Source organism: Echinops telfairi, unplaced genomic scaffold, assembly GCF_000313985.2.
Source record: "Echinops telfairi isolate 266 unplaced genomic scaffold, ASM31398v2 ScPeMD7_7467;HRSCAF=8505_1, whole genome shotgun sequence".
Taxonomy (NCBI): Eukaryota; Metazoa; Chordata; class Mammalia; order Afrosoricida; family Tenrecidae; genus Echinops; species Echinops telfairi.
In genome coordinates, this window is record NW_022111368.1 from 11,025,025 (window position 1) to 11,044,886 (window position 19,862).

The 19,862-nt window shown below is 40.9% G+C and overlaps 1 protein-coding gene across 1 annotated transcript in view; it reads left to right on the forward strand.

Moving 5' to 3' along the window:
* The window catches only part of ATP11A (ATPase phospholipid transporting 11A), a 224,509-nt gene that overhangs the window by 126,262 nt on the left and 78,385 nt on the right, over nucleotides 1-19,862 (forward strand). The window contains exons 2-4 of the mRNA XM_045283811.1: nucleotides 3,141-3,263; nucleotides 17,600-17,689; nucleotides 18,380-18,460. Coding sequence (XP_045139746.1) covers nucleotides 3,141-3,263; nucleotides 17,600-17,689; nucleotides 18,380-18,460 — 294 coding nt within the window. The remainder of the gene's footprint in view (nucleotides 1-3,140; nucleotides 3,264-17,599; nucleotides 17,690-18,379; nucleotides 18,461-19,862) is intronic.

The following is a 19,862-nucleotide window of genomic DNA, read 5'->3' on the forward strand; positions in this document are numbered from 1 at the left end:
GCAATGAATGTACAAATGTGTTTTACACAATTGATGTATGTATGGATTGTGATAAGAGTTGTATGAGCCCCTAATAAAATGATTTTTTTAAAAGTACAAAAATTGGAGAAAATAGGAAAATGCAGAAGTTGAAGAAAATCATATTAAGTAAAAAATAAACGGCCTTAAGTCAGCTAAAAAGAAACTCTGATGAGGTGAGTTAACACAATGCCAACAATGAGCTCACACATAGCATTTAGACTTTCACAGAATGGAATGATCAGAATGTACTAGAAAGCTGATCAAAGGTTCATGAATGACAAGAAGTCTAATTGAGGAAAGGGGATTCATATTGCTTGAAGGAGTCAGGAAGGAGGGGAATGTGATCTAGGCCTTGAAAACACCAACCACCAAGACCCAGCTGACATCAGCGTGATATCCCATGTTCCACGCCCTCTTCTGAATCCAGCCTGAGCCTCTGGCAGCTCCCCGTCAATGCACTGCTGCAACCATTGTTAGATGATCTTCAGTAAAATATTACTTACATGTCCTATGAATGATATTCTTATATAACTTGAGCATTCTGTTTCATCACTTCCTTTTGGAGCGGGTACAAATATAGTGCTGATGTGGAATATTAAATATTAAAAAAATTTTAAACATTAAATATGCCATGAACTGACAGTAAAAATAAACAAAGATCTTTTGTAAAAATAAAGTATAAATAAAACATCGAAAAAATGGGTCAAAAGGGAGAGCAAAGGAAAAGATGACATTTCAACTTACCGACGTGGCATAATTGACTTTACAGTGCTCTGCCTGGTCGGGTTGTTACATCCAGCAACTGTGGTCAGAGGGATCTACTAAACAGGGTTTTACCCCCTCCCAGGGGGACGAACAGCAGAAAAGTGGGTGAAGGGTGACAGAGGATAATGTAAGATATGAAAATAATAATCTATAATTTATCAAAGGTTCATGCGGGAGGGAGCATGAGGGAGGGAGGGTGGAAATGAGGAGCTGATATCAAGGGCTCAAGTAGAGAGAAAATGCTTTGAAAATGAAGATGGCAACATATGTACAAATGTGCTTGACGCAATGTGTGAATTGTATGGGTTTTGATAAGAGATCTAAGAGCCCCCAATAAAAGTATTTAATAACAAAAAAAGAGAAGGGTTTTAAAGTCAGTATTCCTTGTTGATGGCCTGACAACAAAATGGGACGGTAATCAGAAAGGCTGCCGTTGGACTGTGAGATTGTGTGGCAAATGAAGTTAAGATTTTTGTGTGTGTGCTTTGCCAGAACTCGGACAACCTGGCCTTCAGCATTGCTACAAGAGCTGGCACCATGCTGTCCCCTTATGTTTGAATCCACTCACTGCAGATGGAGGGTGGTGATTACTATAGAACGTGCTGGCTGCTCTGAATGAACCACATCACACATTTTTGCAATGGAAAAACCCACTGAGCTTACTTGCTGAGCCACCAGGTAGCAGCCACGTCCATTTCTGTTTCCAAGGAACTCTGAAGCTTGCCTCTCAGTGCAGTGAGCATCATTTCCTTCCTCTCGCTGAACATCTCTGTAACCAGCATTGGAGTGGACAGAGAGGAATTTGGTCTTTTCCCTTTAGTTTCTACAGACTTAGAGCAAAGCTATGCCCCCCCAAAATGGGAAATACAGGCAGACATAGACACAAGTGGAATTTACTGAAGACAGACTATGTGCAAACATTTTTGTAGCTACTGTGCTTATTGTAAGGGACCCTGGTGGTGTAGAGGGCTGCAAGGTCAGGAGTTTAACCCCACTAGGCACTCTGAGGGAGAGTGGTGAGGCTGGCTGCTCCTGGAAGGAGGCCCCAGAATCCCTAGGACACAGTTCAGCCCTTCCCAGTAGGTTCAGTATGTGCCAGACCTGCCTTGACAGGAGCGGGTGGGTTTTTTGCTTACTAAGCTGTGAAGGGATACAAATGTAAAAAACAGCTGCTTATCCCCAGGAAGTTGATACATATGCAAAAGAGGTAATATACAAGCACCCACAAAGAAACTGATTAAGAAGAGCATCAAATAAGTAAAAATGCTAGATTGCTTATGTTATACCAGTGTAAAAACCTTTTTTAAAAAAAAGATGGTTTCCTGAACCAATAAAAAAATGACACAGTATTGGAAGAAGGAAATCTAATACGAGTACTTCATTAGAAAGATGGTGGGCGGAGCACATTGATGTATGTTTCATTTCCATTTTATTTCATTCTCTTGGCAACTTTGTGAGTATTAGAAGCCCCTCACGGCCTTCTAGAGGATGCCAGGAAGACTCAGAATCAGCCTGCCGAAGGTCACACTGTTGATTGAACCCAGGTCTCTGACCACAAAGCTGATTCATTTTTCTGTTACTGAACACTGTCTTCTCTGTAACCACAATACGAAAGCCACCTTTTCAGCACTGTTTATTATGCTTTAAGAAAACTAAAGGTATTTTTGAAGAATTGCAACCTGGTGCCCAAGACCTTTCTATCCTGCGGCTGCGTTCTAGTCTCGGCTCCAGCTGCTGAAGTGTTTTAGATTTCGTTATTATGAGGGTGTGTAATTAATGTCTTTTGTACACACACTCTCAGTCATACAACAATGAATCAGACCCAAGTCTCTCTATCAGAAAAGGCTTATTATTGATAACTGATAAATGAAATAATTAACTAATTCTTGTATTTTGAAGTACCATATATACTTGTGTATAAGCTTTTGTGATAAAATTAGGTGCCTTGGCTGATATTTGGGTTGCTTATACTCGAGTATATACAGTAATAGTTTTACCCTCTTCCAAAATGTCTAATTATCATTGTCTTTTGAAATGGGTCTTTGTTGTTGTTGTTAATGAGCCCACCTTATCTTATTTCCACTGACCATCAGCTTTTAAAAGATACCCTTATCCCATTAACTGGGAGTGCAGACAGCCTACCCAGATGACTTATGTGACTAACTTAGCCACTGGTTTGAAGAGTGTAGACTGTGAGGGCTTAGCTCTCTGCTAGGGTAACCTAGAATGATGCTTGACGGCAGGCAGCACAGATTTCTGGTAATATGAACAAGCAGTAAAGCCAGTATTCTAGATAAGACCGTTTTAACCCTAACTGTGAGGTGCCTAAGGCAGTGCTTTTCTTTTGCCCATAGTGTGCCGGAGAAGAGAACTGGGTGGACAGTCGGACCATCTATGTGGGACACAAGGAGCCGCCGCCAGGTGCCGAGGGCTACATTCCACAGAGATACCCAGATAACAGAATCGTCTCTTCCAAGGTAACTTTGTCGTCTGGTCTGAATGTTGTATTAAATATTTAAGAGAGTATTTGTAATTTTCAACGGTAACTATTAGTATTACTACTAGTGCTGCTCTTACAGCTGCTATTCTACTGCCAACCAAGGACTGTTGATGAGAACTTTACAAAGAGCGTTTGCTTCATCACACCGGCCAACACGCATTTGATGCCTCAAATGTTAGACTTGTTTCTGGGAATATTTGACCTGCTGATTCCAAAAATGGCACCGGTTTTCCCGTCAACTCGAGTTTTTGACATACAGAACACATGCCATATTCCACATCCTTCACTCTGTTTGTCCATAAAAAGTCAGGATTGTATTGTTAGCTAGCTTGAGAAAGAGTACTTACACGCTGACTTTATTTAAAATAGTTTGTGTTGTACTAAATATTTCGGTCATGTTATACTTTCCATGGTGTCCTTTGATCCAAAGATATATATGAACTGTGCAAATTAAGTAAATGTGGAATTTTCCTTAAGTATCACTTTACTTCACCTTTATTAGAAATTGAATAGCAGGTAGATCTAATTTTGTTACCTTAATAAAGGGCCAGAACTAAGAGTGGCTGTATGTAAGAAAGAGGAGCCCTGGTGATGTCATGGATTACGTGTTTGACTACAAACCACAAGGTCAGCTGTTCAAACCTATCAGCTGCTCTGCGAGAGGAAGATGAGCTCTCTTCTCCCATAAAGATTTACATACTCAGAACCCACAGGAGCTCCATCTTTCCTATAGGGTCTCCATGAGGTGTCACTGACCTTCTGGTAGTGAGTGCCGTACAAGAAACAGAGGCCAAATGTTCTCAAACCCATAATGCAGCGGTTCTCAACCTGTGGGTTGCGACCCCTTTGGGGGTCAAACGACCCTTTCACAGGGGTAGCCCAAATCATCACAGTAGCATCATTACAGTTATAAAGTAGCAACGAAAATAATTTTATGGTTGGGGGGGCCACCACAACATGAGGAACTGTATTAAAGGGTTGCGGCATTAGGAAGGTTAAGAACCACTGCCATAATGGGTCTCCCAAGAGTTTAGCTTCCTTTATTAAAATTAAAATGTTCCAGTATTGTAATGAGATGTCACAACTTCTCCACCTTTGCACAGAAACTCTTAATAGGAAAATTAGAATTTTTCTCACCTCTTCAGTATTTAGCATGAATTTTGCATTGACTTCTATATATTAAAGTGTGTTCTGAAATATTTACTGTATAATTTTAAGAAGAAAAACTTGAGCTTCAGAATATTTGTGAAAATTGCTACTAAGTCTTACATTTTCAAAACACTCTTAATTGCCCTCACACCTTCTAGATACGTGCCTTTTCAATGTTCATTTTTCACTGCCCACTCTTCTTTTTTTTTTTTTGCCCACTCTTCTTAAGCCATGCTCTGGCTTTTCAGTATCCACCTTGTCATATCTGTATATATTGCACAGCCTCCCATACAGAAATAATAACCTGCTACCGTCTAGTTGATTCTAACTCACAGTGAGGCTTCAGGATTGAGAAGAACAGCCACTTGGGCTTCCAAACTTTCATGTCTTTTAAAGGCTGCACTACACAGTGACAACTGGGGTCAAACCACTGACCTTATGATTGACAGCTCAGTGCCTAATTAATTAGCCACCATGCGTCCATATAGTTTCCCTTGGAAGTCTCTCAATACCTAATTCTTTTCCAAATATTTATTATCTTTTTTGCCTTATCCTATAATTGTGAGTCTGATTTCTCCAATTTTAGTATATGTGCTGCTGAAGCGAGCACGAGTCTGATTTCTCATATTTAAAACTAAGATAGTAAATTGATAAATTAGTATAATTTGTAAGCTAAAAATATAATGGAACTGGATGGAAAGTCAGATATGGAACACCAGATCTAAGAAACTAGAGCTGAGGCGGTCTATCCAGTACACTTTTCTGAATCAGTGCCCCAAATGACACCAGGAGCAGGCCAGAAAACCAAGACACCAAGGAAAGCCTTTTTGTGGTTGGGCTGTATTATCTGTTTAGTTATCCCCCAAACCCTTTTAAGACTTTCCAAGATGTCCCAGCACATTTATGTCAATCTGCTATTAATTATGTCATGGATATAGTGCCATATTTGAAGTCTAGGACACTTAAATCCTACCACTAGCTATTTGGCTCTGTGTAAGTCATTAAGTATGCTCAACTGGAGATTCCTCATCTGTGAAATGCAGGCAGTCCTGTCCCCAGTGAAATAAAAAAATGTAGAGTCGCTTTGTAAACTGTAATACACTCAGTCAGGGTAAGCTTCGTATTGCTGAGATGCTACAAGTGTCAAGGGGAAGGAAGGTGAGTTGACAGTCTTGACTAAAGTACAGCGTGTGTTCTCTCTCCCCTGCCTGGAGAGTGGGGCTAGCGAGGACATACTTACACAGTTAGAGAACAAACAGACCATTGGTGTTTAAGAATAGAGATTAGAATGTAGTTGCTGGCTTTTGAACACAAAGGGTAAATGACAGGGTATATTAGTTTTCTGGAGTGCAACTGGTTCATGTGTTCAGGTGCTAACCCAAAGATTGGTGGGTTAACTCTAATTAAAATCTAATAACCTGACATTCTGTGATGTTCATCTTCCCGGCATAATCACTAAAGACAAAATGGGTGCATAAGCTAATGTGTTGAAGAAAGCTGGTGGAGCCTGGCTATTACAAGATATAGCGTCTGGAGTCTTAAAGACTTGAAGTTAAATAAGTGGCCATGTAGCAGAGAAGCAACCAAGCCCACATGGAAGAAGCACATTAACCCCCGTGATCACGAGATGTCCATGGGATCAGGCATCAGAAGACGCAAAACAAACAACCATGCAAATGGTGTGGGGGGGGGGGAGTGTGGAGTGGAGACCCAAAGCCCATTTGTAAACGATTGGACATCCCCTCCTTCATACCAGGAAGCTAGCACAGGAAGTAATAAAACTAAAATCAACATACTTTAAGAAGAAGAAGTCAGAAGTCCCTAACTGATGAATCCATGTGTGAGATCGGGTTAAGTGTTAGGCAAGGTACTTGAACAACCTTCATCTCAACTTCCGATTAAAAAGTGGAACTGTGCTTCCAAATATATTTGTCTACTGAATGATCTCTATTCTTTAGAGAAGCTAGGATTAGGGGCTTAATCTCAGTTTCAAGTAGACTTTGACAGATAATTTCTTTTTTTAAATCATTTTATTAGGGGCTCATACGATTCTTATCACAATCCAAGAACTAGACATCAGCCATGGATTGCTAACGAAGTCACTAAGGACTTGCCTGTGGCAAGAGCGAGGACTTGGACGCTCAGCGGGGAGCGGGGTTGAAAACTGACATGGTCATCTGGAGAAGCTTGTGGAGAGTTCCTAAGTGATTTAATTCAAAATAGCAGCTCCCCAGAATGTATGAAAACTTAATGTGTACAGCCAGAGTTCACACCCAATTTGCAGCATATATTTGTGGCACTGTATCTTTGTTTACTTAGGAATACATTTTTTCTTTCTGCCTTAAAAAAGCAGAGTGCTGTCTAAGATGTGTTACGTGAGCATGCTTTCAGGACGCAGGAAGTTGACTTTTAGTAAGTCCAAGGGATATGAAAGCGCTGTGATCTGGGAAGTCACCACTAGGGATGAAGATTCCAACCCCATTACATTACGCCTCTGATGTGTTAGGTAGAAATGCAGGCATTGTTGATTTATACTTTACTAGGATTTCTTTTTGGAAGAAACATATTTGACAGTGTCAGGTAGAAGAATGAAAAAGAAATTATTCCCAAGAATGATCCCTTACCTTTGCTTCCTGTCTATAAGCAGATTGCCCCTCCCAGATTATACTGGGACATGCTTCTAAGATATGAACTGAGAGAATGACAACTCACTGCTTGTTGCCTTTTTAAAAATTGCATATTAGGGCACAGAATTCATGAGGTGCAAGATTTGCCTTCAGGAAGCTACAAAATGAAGTATAAGGTTTGGTCTACACGGGCACTTCATACATTCAAGGAAGCTAAATTACTTTTAATTATTAAGGAAGGAAAATTACATTGCTAATTAGAGAGAATAGGTAATTTTTTAAATGACTGAGTCCCAGAAACGAATTCTATGTTTATCGTTTCATTTAAGCTGAAAATAACCCTGTGAGGCAACTCTTACTTATTATGCCTTATTTATTCATGAAGAAACAGGCGGAGCAAAGTCACGTGCTCAGGGCCACAGGAGTGGGCACGCCAGCGCTGGACCATGTTTCTCTGACTGTGAGCTCATGGTCCCTGCTCTCCTGCCATCACCGCCTCTCAACACCGCGTCACGGTGGTAGCGTCTTCTTTCATAGCAGTAATCCAGGATTATGCCATGATTGATGATGTTTTACATTTTCCTTTCTATGAATTGACGATATTTCCAAATCGATAAGGGAGCGGTCTCCAGTTCGTTTTCAGGCCTGTCACATGCATAAGTATACTACCAGACCCACTAGGTGACAAATAGCGGAGGCTTTGGGGACGTTTTCCAGTGTTCTCCTTGTACTTTCTGACTGCTGGAAAGGAGCGCAGCACCTCAGAGCGTTCTGTTGGCCTCACTGCCTCACATCGCAAAGGGAAGTCCCTGCTCCCTGACTCTTTGTTCATGAACCGCACTCCAACCGAGTGAGATGAAACCAGAGATTGATTGGGTTACAAAAAAGAACCAAAAAGGTAGATAAAAAACATAAAGCTCAAATGCCAATCAAGTTTTCTTATCTCGAGATTAAAGGCACAACATGTAGAATAGGTCTAAGGTCTTGGTAGGTGTGAAAGAATGCAAGGAATTATTGATTCAACATACTTCAAAATGTCTCTTTTAGTAAAGAAAGAGGCTGTGGTCTAGTCAGATTTTTTGGCTTATTTATCAAAAGGGAAAAAACATTTTATTCATACTTGTGCCTTTGATACCAGGGACTTCCAATAGTACGTACTCATCCTTATACCGACCGTATCACAAAAGAAAAGGGGACTTGATAGTTGAATATAGGTACGAACATTATATTGTGAGCCATATGTCTAGGCAAATATTTAGAATATTAGAATTTAACATGAATGGAAAATGTACAAGCAGCCCATCATTAATCAGTTTGCCCGGCCTTACATGTAACAATAAAATGTTTATTTTATCTGATTTTATCTCTATGCTATTAACATACCAAAGTAGTCATTAATTTCATCTGAAACTAACAATCCTCCTTGACAATCATCATAACAGTAATAACATTACAATGTTTCTGTAAAAATCAGAGATATAAAGTAGCATGTATCTTAACTACAACAGGAGAATTCCATCACCTGACCAAAATAATCATTTCTGTGGTTTTATAGTCCAAATATTGCACTGAATTCCTGGTCAAATTGAACTTGGAAAGCTTGAAGAGGTCATGGGGCAGTCACCTTAGAATAAGATGCTTATGTAACATTCCAGGGTTAATAGAGTTTGAGGTTTTTGTGTTTGGAAGGATTATAGAAGATGGCATTTTATTTCATTATACATACATTATTAAAACTGTTTAACATGGAAACTTAAAAATATGTCCAAAAAAGTGAATATTGTGAGGACAAATTTTAAAAGTGTTGCTATAAAGTCAGGGAAAGTGTTTACTAAAGAAGATGCCAAAATTTGAAACTACTGTTTCTCCACCTACCACCCATTTCAGTCCATTCACTTCTGAAGGTACTGCTTGCTTATCTGTTGCCCTTCCCTTAAGCATTCTGTGCTGTTGGACTTGAATTCCATCAAAGCAGCAGTTTGGCATACTTGAGGGACTCAAATCATGTTTCTTTTCAATGTTCTTTGTTTTGGGGAACAAAAAGAACTCCGAACGGGCAAGATCAGAGTTCTAGAGTTGATTTGGTAAAGTTTCCCAGTGGAATTCTCATAAGACATCCCTTATTGCCCTCAAGAAAATCTCCTGTAGCGTCTTCCAAAACGTTGCTGTAGCCCACTCAGCCAACCCTTCTCCCTTGAATGTAAATCCCCTTGGAAACCACGGTTTGGATTGGACCTTGCTCTCTGCATCATCTTCATACATCTAAGATGGTCCCTGGTTACAGTTCATTCCATAATGTCTTCCTCTCGTGCGTCTTGCTCTGAAAAGACTAATGAAAAGATCAGCTCTGAGCACTCGAGCTGCAAGATTGCAGAGGTCAAGATAGTCTCAAAATTAAAAATGCCGATCCAAGTGAGGCCCCAGCTTCCCATAGACTTTCATAGAGTAGCCACCTTATCTCTGGGTATAGTGATAATTGAGAAAATTGATAATTAAGATCATATTTTCTTCTTGTCTACCTCTTTTTCCCCCTACCTTTATCTCTTCCTCCCATCTTCTCTCTCATTTCTGTTTTTCTTTCTTTCGTTTTTAAGAAGAAAATACCTCTATCTCTACTGACAGTCTGGGTTGTGTGTGTGTTTGTGTGTGTGTGTGTGTGTGTGTGGTTGTTTTTCCTGATCAAGAACAAAGATACCTAACATCTAGCTGTGTGTTCTCTAATTCCTCTCCTTCTATGGCTGTATTTCTGACCAGGACCCCTGCCTTTTGGTCCTGAATTTGGTTTACTCAAGTGAACAAATTCTACCCAACCCGATTGGTAGGTGGATTACTAAGTGCCCCCGAACGATGTCCACATCCTAATGTGACTAAGGTTGCATGGCAGGAGCACTTCCGGTTGCTGATGGAATGACGGACTCTCTGGGAGGAAGATGAGTCTGTCTGCTCCCTCACAGAGCTGCAGCCACGGACCCCGGGGCAGTTCTACCCTAGCTGGTAGGGTCATGCCAAGTTGGAGTTGATGGATGGCAGCGGGTGGTGTTTTGTGTGAGTTAGTCCATGAGGTGGACCCAGGGTAATTACCCGGTTCTAACAAGTGGGAAAGGAAGGCAGATGCGAGAGTGACAGGGCGAGGCACAGTGAGAACGGGCGTGTCAGCGCTGCCTTTGAAGAGAGAAGGGAAACCAAGGAATGCAGGCACCTGCTAGATGCCGGGAAAGACGAGAAAAGGGTGTTCTCCTAAAACTCACTGTGTGTCTTTGAGGCAATTCCAACCTACAGTGACCCTAGAGGACAGAGGATAACTGCTGACCTCCCCCAGGTGGGTTTCTGAGACTGACTCTATGGGAGTAGAAATCTTCATCTTTCTCCTGAGAAGCGGCTGGTGCATTAGAACTGCCGACCTTATGGTTAGTAGCCCAATGTGTAGTGCACTGAGCCACCAGGACTCCAGGGGAAGGGCGGGGTGGGGGTGGGGGGGAGGTGGACAGGAAGGTAATCCTGCTACCATAGTATTTTTAGCAGTAAGGCATATTCTGGACCACTAGTGGTGTAGTGGATTATGCATTGAGCTGTTAACCATAAGGTTAGTGGTTTGAACTTACATCAGCTCTGCAGGGGATAGATGAGGCTGTCAACGCCCGTAACAAGTGAAAGTCTGAGAAGCCCAACAGGGTAGTTCTACGCTATCTGATACGGTGCCCATGGATTGGCATCCAGGCAGTGGCACTAAGTGTGGTTGGTTGGTTCGTGTGACTTGTGGAACTGTAAGATGACACTTTTTTTTTAATTGTAAGCCACTAAGTTTTTAACTTAGTGTTAAAGTAGCCCTAAAAAGCAGATATACTTCCTTGAGCTTCATTGGGAATTTATAATCTAGACTACATAGAAAATGAACTAGTGTGGTTTTGAGGTTGGTGGGTTCAAATTCTGCCTTGCTTTTGAGTACCTGACTGACTTTGGAAAGTTATTTAAGTCCATTTTAACCACCCCCACCCCACCCCATCCCATGAGGGATTGTATATACTGTACAAACTCTAGCACCGTGCTTGACTCCTGGTCGGTGCTCAACTAGTGGGTGCTCAACTAGTGCTAGTGGCTCTCACCAGTGCTTGGAGTGTTTTTCCATTTCCAAAACAATGGGATTCTTTAAATTTTTAAAAGTGTGGATGGTGCCAAAAGGTGGCTTTTAAAAGGATCTAACCCCTAAAGAATGTAATTTATTTTTGGGCTGCCATTAAATACAGTTCAAAGCCTCAGAACGATCCCTGAGCTGGAGTGGGACTGACAGGTTTATTAACTCCAGCAATAATCTCTGACTCAGGTGTGAGATACATGCTTTACAGAAGGAAAGGGGGGAACAACACTTGCACCTCTTTCTTTATAGAGGCTTAGTTGCTGTCAAGGAGAGTCATTCGTATGCAGAGAATTACTGACGTTTTCATCAGTAGGAACGAATTCACTGGACCGTGGTATGCTGAGTCTCCACACACACACCCTCCCCCAGGATTAGTGATTTGCTGGGAGGACACTACAGTCATACCACAGCTCTGGTTTATTAGTGTGAAAGGGTACAAAGCAAATCCAACAACGGGACAGTGCAGAGGATACCAGGCCCAAGTCTCCAAGATCCTCCATCATTTGGGTCACATCAGGTACATATATGACAACATGTGCAAAGTGTTATCTCCTTAGGAGAGCTCATTAGAAACGCAGAACCTGGTGGGGTTTATTTCAGGCTGGTCCTGATAGCACCATCTGTCCAGTCCATTCTGAAGTACCAGACCCCTGGAAGGAAAGCAGGGCTTTTACATACTCCACATTGTTTGCACAAATAGTCTAGGCACAGTGAGCCACCTGAGAACTTAGGGAATTTTATATCAGTGTAAAGAACTGGTTGCCAGCCAAGGGGTCTGGCAGGCCTTTCAAGGGATACCAGTCTCTAGCTTGCTGTGAACCTTTGAAACTTCTGAAGGAAAGAGAGCCCGTGCAATATTTGAAAAATGGAAAATAATTATTCTTCTTAATACAAAATTATTTAATTTTTGTACCAGATTTGAGAGTTGTCCAATTTAAAGACTTAATCCAAGCTGAATTGTCCGTGTTTGTGAGGTTTCAACTTGTCACATGAATTTTTGAGCTATTGTCATATATTATCAACAGTAAACTTATGGCTGTTTATAAAAAAAATGAGAGCAAACCGTGTATTTCAAACATCAAGGAATAAGTGAAACTCTTAGAAGAAAGTCTTTTCAGGAGAGGAAAGGATAGCAGCTACCAAATAGAGCTACCAAGGTGTTTAGATGAGTAGGGGTAGGAGTGGATTAGGGTGGATGTAGAAAGTTCACTTCCGTTCTCTATCTAGTCCCTGTTCTAAAGCTTCAGGTATTCTCTCGGCGTGCCTCTGAGCTGGTACTGAGACCAGCCTAAGAAGGAATCGGAATGCATGCGCTTGGTTGACAGGGTGGGTGGGGAAGCACTACTTGGTTCGCATCCTCATTAGCCAACTTCATGATCAAAGGCAAACTCCCTTTGTGAATATAAATTAAAATTGAAAATGGAAGTTCCCTAATCAGTATGAAATAAGACAAAGATTTTGTTTGTTTTGCCTGTATATTTACTATCAAGTATATGGAAACACCGAATTCAGAATATGTTACCGTAGTTCAGGGCCCGGCCGGCCTTTAACTATGACATTACATTTTGAAGAACTTATGGTTTTGACCCTGACCCTCAAGGAGTTCTTAGTCTGAGAGTCCGATAGCTAACACCTATAGTCTGAATGCCAGCACACTTCTCTGAATGGGAGGGTGAAAATTATGCCATTGTAGATGTAGATAATGGCAAAGATCATATGCAGAGGATGAAGAGCCTTTTCTACTTGTAGTAGACTGTCCTCATTGGAAGACGAAACCTCATGTCCTCTGGAACTTTCAAAAGCAGTCGTTGAACTCTGCTTACTGTCGGCTAGTGACACTTAGAACCTTGTTTCCAGCACAAAAATTCAGTGAAAACTCTTCTTCCAGCAAAATGCACAAGTTTAGAGACTGCTTGGCAGCCATGACAACCTTCTCTGCTTCAAGTACCCTAAAGAGAATGTTCTCTTAGGTTGTAGTCAAAGATATCAGCACTTCTATTTTGTAGAAACTGGGTTGAGATCATCTGATCATTTTAATGTATTTTCTAGTTTTGTCTCTACCGTTAATTCTATTACTAGAAGAAAGAGGACGATTATAAGGAAAGTAAATTAGAGTTGTTGCTGTTCGGTGCTGCCACTTCAGCTCATCGCAGCTGTGGACAAAGGAACAAACACTGTGCCCTCCCGCAGATTCCTTGTTCTGTTTGAGCCCATCGTTGTCGCTGCTGTGTCAGTCTTTCTCTTCAAGTTCTTCTTCTGTTTTGCTGCCCATCTGCTTTACCAAGCATGATATCCTCATCACGTTTCTCCAGGGGGTAATCCCTCAGGTCTTGGCCTTGCCTCAGGAAAGAACACACCGAAGCCGGTTTGCAACCCAAGTGGGTTTTATGAAGGACAGGACAAGCTTCACGCTTTACAGTCTCCACAGTGTCCACAACTGGGCACGAGCAACCTCGTGGAAAAGCGCACCCACATCTGAGTAACTGGGGGAGGGATCCCAGGGACCCAGGGGTCGAGGGAGAAAGGGGCAAGAGGCTGGGGAAGGCCTGAGCACAGGAGCAAGAGGACTGGGGCAAGAGAGCCTTTGGCAAGAGAGCGAGCCATTATTATAGCCCACCTCTTGGCTGGGGGAAGATGGTTGAAGGTATTTGTTGACCCCATTGGCTGGGTTGAGCCCACCTTGGTGATGTCACGAGCCTGGGCCTAGTTTGGACCTCCCAGGTGTACCTCCCACTTGAATAGGAGCATGCTCAGTTTGGGGTTTTCTTTTTCTTTTTCTTTTTTTTTTAAACAAATACCAAATTTTATTTAGGCAAAATCATTCAATCAGAGAACATTAAAAAAACTAACAGGATCACTTCTATATTCGTTCTGAAAAGCAGTACAGTCAGAAAGGTAATTTCAGAATTCCGTAAGATGCTCCCACTAGCCATGATTTATGGTACATTTCATAACATCTTTGATATCAACCTCTTACAGGTGTCTGTTAATATGACATAACCTGAACTCTTGCTCGTTAGGTGTGATTTCTACTTTAACTGGTTGGAAGCTAATGGTACCCAGTTGTGCTGGTTATCATTGTCACTGATCTGAAGAGAGGATTTAACTACAGGAGGGAGATAGAACGAAAGAATAAGATTTGTGCTAAAATTTCGAGGCAGTCTAACAGTGAGAACAAAGTGATCTGAAATGTTTCCATGGGTGAAACACCCTGTCTGGCATTCCTGCACACAGGATCATTTACTAACTATGTTGCTATCAGAAGACTAAAATATCTTTACCCTTCCCTTCAATGTCTTTGGCCTTCACAAATTCAATGTTATTTTGAATAAATTATTTTTAAATGACATTGTGCTTTTCGAAAAAATCACTTATGTTGTAGCACACGAGTTACCATGAACATTTTTAGTCTTTCTCTTTTATTGCCGTTTTTTAAAAAGTTCCCTTAAAAAGTCCCCTTGGAGGCACGTCTCTGTTCTCACCTCCTGGGCCTCCTGGGCCCTCACCGCCATTAGCCTGGATTGTGGTACCAACCTCCTCAACACACTGCCTCCAGACTCAGCTTCCTCAAGTCATCCCCACAAAGGTCAGCTGCACATCCAATCGCCCCACACCCAGAGCTCCAAGAGAACCTGACCCACAGGTTCTCTGTGGACTTTCTGCTCAGGCCCTTCCAAATGTAACTGCAGACAAAACCCTGCAGGGAAAAGATGGGCAGATCAGATTACAGAAAAATTAGCTCTCTCGGCAAAAATCCACCATAACAAGAGGTGAGTGACAACATAGAAAGACAAAAGGATCTGCAATGTGTATGACAAAGGACAGATATGCTAAGTATGTAAACCTTCTAAACATCATTAAAAAGATGACCACCCCAATAGGAAAGTGGGCAAAGGGACACTAAGGACAAAATCACCACGGAAGAAAAGACTTAAAATAAAAGGAGAGGGAGGTGGGAGAAAGGAAAAGGGGAAAAGGCAAGGATGGAGGGAAAGTGAAGACAGGAAGGGAAGGTGTCGAACAGAGACCGCAAAGAGGGAAGCAATACCCAACGTGATGCCCTCTTCCATCAGTAGCAATGTCAAGCGCAGTGCTTCTGAGCCCAGTGTACCATGCACATTTACCCTAATGATTATTCAAAAGACTGGTAGATCAGCCCAACTGGCACTAACATACTAGCTTTATGTAAGGAAAGAGGGAAAGTGAAAAATCACTGCGGACAGTCTTCCTTGGACAAAATGGCTGAGGTATGGATGGCATCAACATATCAGGACTGATCACATGAGGATAGCAGCTCTCTGTTGTGATTTCAAAGAACAAAATAAAATACGTCAATCAGCAGCTACTTAAAAAGTAAAACTACAAATACAAGGAAATTGTTTTTAAAACTTGAACACTTCTGGGAGATGGGAAAACAAGGAGTAAGAAGCCTACATGTACCCACCCCATCTTCAAATTGAGAACCATACTGTGAGACGTCCTTAGCAGTTCCAATTTCAAGTTTGTGCTGTATACTTGTGCAAATGTTTTGCTAAGGCTTGAGGAAGACCAACACATTACTGTAATCATTTGCGTCCTAAATTGTCTTGACATAGATTCTTCCCTGTACCGAGCTTGAAAAATGGAGCTTGATCTAGCTTATACATAAATCTCCCCAAGAAAAGTTTTCGATTTTTCTGTTTGAGAGTTTGATTTCAAAACAGAACAGAAACAAGTTTCACAACCAGTCACAGCATCTTCTCTTGGTGTGTAACTCAGAAGCAATCGTAAATGTTCAAGTGCACGTTAGAGGCGTTGCCGCTGCTTTTAGGCAGTCCAGTTCTGTCCACTATCCTCCCACTAGCCAGAATGGCAGAGTAAAGCAAAAGCAAATGGTTTTAACAGTATACAACTTGAATAGGAGCATTCTCAGTTTGGGGTTTTCATTGGTGTCTACTGGTCACCTAATTTCCTTCCAACCTCCTCAAGGGGGCCTTTGCAGGCGTGGGAGGGACAACCTCCTGGCCCCAAATCTAGCTACCTACCATCCTTATGCACAGGGACTGGCCTCTCCTGAGAACACTTGAAAAAAGCGTGTGATCGATGTAACAACGATGAAAAATACAACTTTCCTCTAGTTCCTAAATGTTTCCTCCCCGCTCCCACTACCATGACTTGAATTCGACCTTGCAAGTCTGGCTAGACCAGAGGATGTACACTGGTATAGATAGGAACTGAAAATCTAGGGAATCCAGGGCGGATGAGCCCTACAGGACCAGTGGTGTGAGTGGCGAAACAGGGAGGGTAGAGGGAGAGTGGGTAGGAAAGAGGGAACCGATTACAAGGAACTGTGTGTGACCTCCTCCCTGGGGGACCGACAACAGAAAAGTGGGTGAAGGGAGATGTCAGACAGGGCAAGATATGACAAAATAACAATTTATACACTATCAAGGGCTCATGAGGGAGTGGGGAGCGGGGAGGGAGGGGGAAAATGAGGACCTAATGCCGGGGGTTTAAGTGGAGAGGAAATGTTTTGAGAATGATGGGGGCAATGAATGTACAAATGCGCTTTACACAATTGATGTGTGTATGGATTGTGATAAGAGTTCTATGAGCCCCTAATAAAATGATTTTTTTTTTAAAAGTGTGTGAGATAAAGCCTTGCTATCCTTGCCTCACAGGAGCATTCTGGCTTTACTTCTTCCAAGATAGATTTGTTTGTTCTCTTAGCAGTCTGTGTACTTTCAATATTCTTCACCTCCACCATAATTGAAATGCGTTGATTGTTCTTTGGTCTTCCTTATTCCATGTCCAACTTTCATATGCATGAGACAATTGAATATACCATGGCTTGGGGCAGGTGACCTTTAGTCCTTAAAGTGACAGCCTTGCTCTTCAACACCTTAAAGCGGTCTTATGCAGCAGATTTGCCCAATACAGTGCATCGTTTGATTTCTTGACTGGTGGTTCCATAAGCATTGATTGTAGATCTAAGGAAGATGATATCCTTGACGATTTCAATCTTTTCTTCACTTCTCATATTGCCTATTGATCTTATTCTGAGTAAAATAAGAGTGAAAATGACAAATATGTAATGTTTCGAGTTAATCATAGGTTTATTTTTTTGAAGATATAAACAATCTGAGGTTTATATATATTTTAATAGTAAAACAATTGCTAAGCTGTTCTGCATTATCTGATATTAAAGAGTTAATCTCATGTGCTAGTTTAAGAGTAGAAATTCTGTTTTAGCACCTTTGAGAGCATCAATTGATAAAATGAAACCATATTCTCTTAATTTTGAATTATGTATTTTATCTAAAATTAGACATTTTAATATTTAGAATCCAGTGCTATTTAACATGTAATACAGTAGCACTTAAAGAAGTAAAATATTTGAATAATTTTTTTTCATTTATTCAGTACACATTTTGGAACTTCATACCCAAGAACTTATTTGAACAATTCAGAAGAATAGCCAACTTTTATTTTCTTATCATATTTCTGGTACAGGTAAGTCTGGTCATTTTTTCTATCAAAGCACAAGGCATGTTGGCATTGTAGGAACTAATGAGCTTAAAACATAAGCAGTCAGTTAATGTTGAAGCTGGTTTGGGCCCCCTTTCTGTCGTCATCATCATTATCTTTTTAGTAATAGGAAGAAAATTTAAATTTGCTAATATTTTGAAATGAATCCAGTAGCCAAGCTGATCATGATTACGTGTATGCTAAGCCTCATTGGATCCTACAAAGACAAAGAAGTCACACAATAAAAATGAATAGAGACTCCATATGGCCAGGAATAACTAGGGAACAATAAATCAGACGTATTTTCAGAGCAGCAGCCTGATTTTTCTCAATCATATAAAGTATATGAAAAGGCCTTTTAAAATTCCCCAAGTACTAAAGTGTTCAAAGAATATAGTTAAAATGTGGTACCAGAATTGTTCAAAGGTAACATACACTGGAATCAGACTTGTACCTTTGCATGGCTAATAGCTAATGGATCCATCCTTAGGCCTAGCCACGCATAAGAACCACTAGGAGCAGAGGGGCATGTGGCTGTGGCTGTTGTTAGGGGCCATCCAGTCAGTTCTGACTCGTAATCAGCTGTGTGTAACAGAAGATGATGCGCTTAACTCAGCCTTGCTAAAGCCACTAATAATGCATTTTAATGCTGTTGTACTTCTTTTTTAATTGCAGTTGATTATTGATACACCCACAAGTCCTGTAACAAGTGGGCTTCCGCTATTCTTTGTCATTACTGTCACAGCTATCAAACAGGTAAGAAATTTAAAAAGAAAACAAAAATCTTATTCCTTATGTGATATCTCCTTTCATTCCTAACAGAGCACTCTGGTTTATTTTAGCTAGTTAATAGAAATTTTAACTTGGTTCTAGAAATTTATTTTTGAAGCTTTTTTCTTTTCAGCAGATACTTGTTAAAATCGAGAAGCTATGTGATTTGATTGTTTGTTGCTCTTTGAGCTGGAGGAGACTTGTTTTCCACATTCTTGAATCCACCAGAGAAGACCTCTTCTTTCAGATGAGCTGTTTAACCAGTTTGAGCCCTAAGCTTTTTTGACCACAAGAATGTGGTGTTGCCTCAGAAGGCCTCGGAATAAAAAGTTCCTACAGCGTTGAATTTCTTCTTCTGATTCGTTCATAGTTTTCAAATGTGGGTCATATTTTATTTTCTAGTCGTGATATAAATAAAGGTAGTAATCGACGTCAAGACAATTACATCTCTGTTATTTCCATCATTCACTTAGCCATTGAGATTTCACATCCGAAACTGCTTGGACTAAATCAGGGGAAGCTCCTTCTTTGTGTGAAGCGAACATAAGAGATCTGTGCTAACTTTTCAGCAACCACAGGTGACAGATAGGACGACTTCCCACATAAAATAAGACCAGTGTGAAAATGAAAACTTGGGCTTTCCCTAGCATCGTGCACTTCTGGTGAGGACCAGTACCTCCTGTGTAGGTGAGGAGCGATCTTCCCTAGGCCTCAGGAGATGAGGCATCGCCCTAGGACAGGTATTGGCACTTGGGCCGAATCCAGCCAATGCCTGTTTTGTTTGTTTTTTTTTACAAAAAATTTTATTTACAAAAATAAAGTTTTCGTGGAACATCTCAGTGCCAGTCTCATTGATCACCTATAGTCCACAGCTGTTTTCTCACTACAGCAGTGCAGTTAGGTCGTTGCAATGGAGACCATACGGTTCACAGTCTAAACTGTTACTCTGTGGCCCTGCTATTGCCTATGAAGTCCTTTCACCTCAAGAGTGGGGTGAATTTGAATAGCATATAAAAGTAAACTGGTTTCACCCTGTGTTTTAGTAAGCGATGTACATCGTCTCCTAACTTCGAAGGGAAATACTTCATTGTTATTCAGACCTTTGTCTGATTTTGGTTTTTAGTATATTTTTATCTTCATCACTGTAATCAGCTCTTTGGATACCTTGTTCCTACACTTTTGTGTACTAAGAAAGAGTATACATCATTGTTTATTCATGATCTTTAAACTTAAGTGTATTTTCACGTCTAGCAAAACCTAAATCCACATACTCCTCAATTGGTTTAGAACACATGCATACTATATCTCTTAATTTCACTTTTTTTCAAAATACTATAACCAAACCTTAGACCCTATCTCATAGGGTCTTTTCAAAGGATTTTCAAAG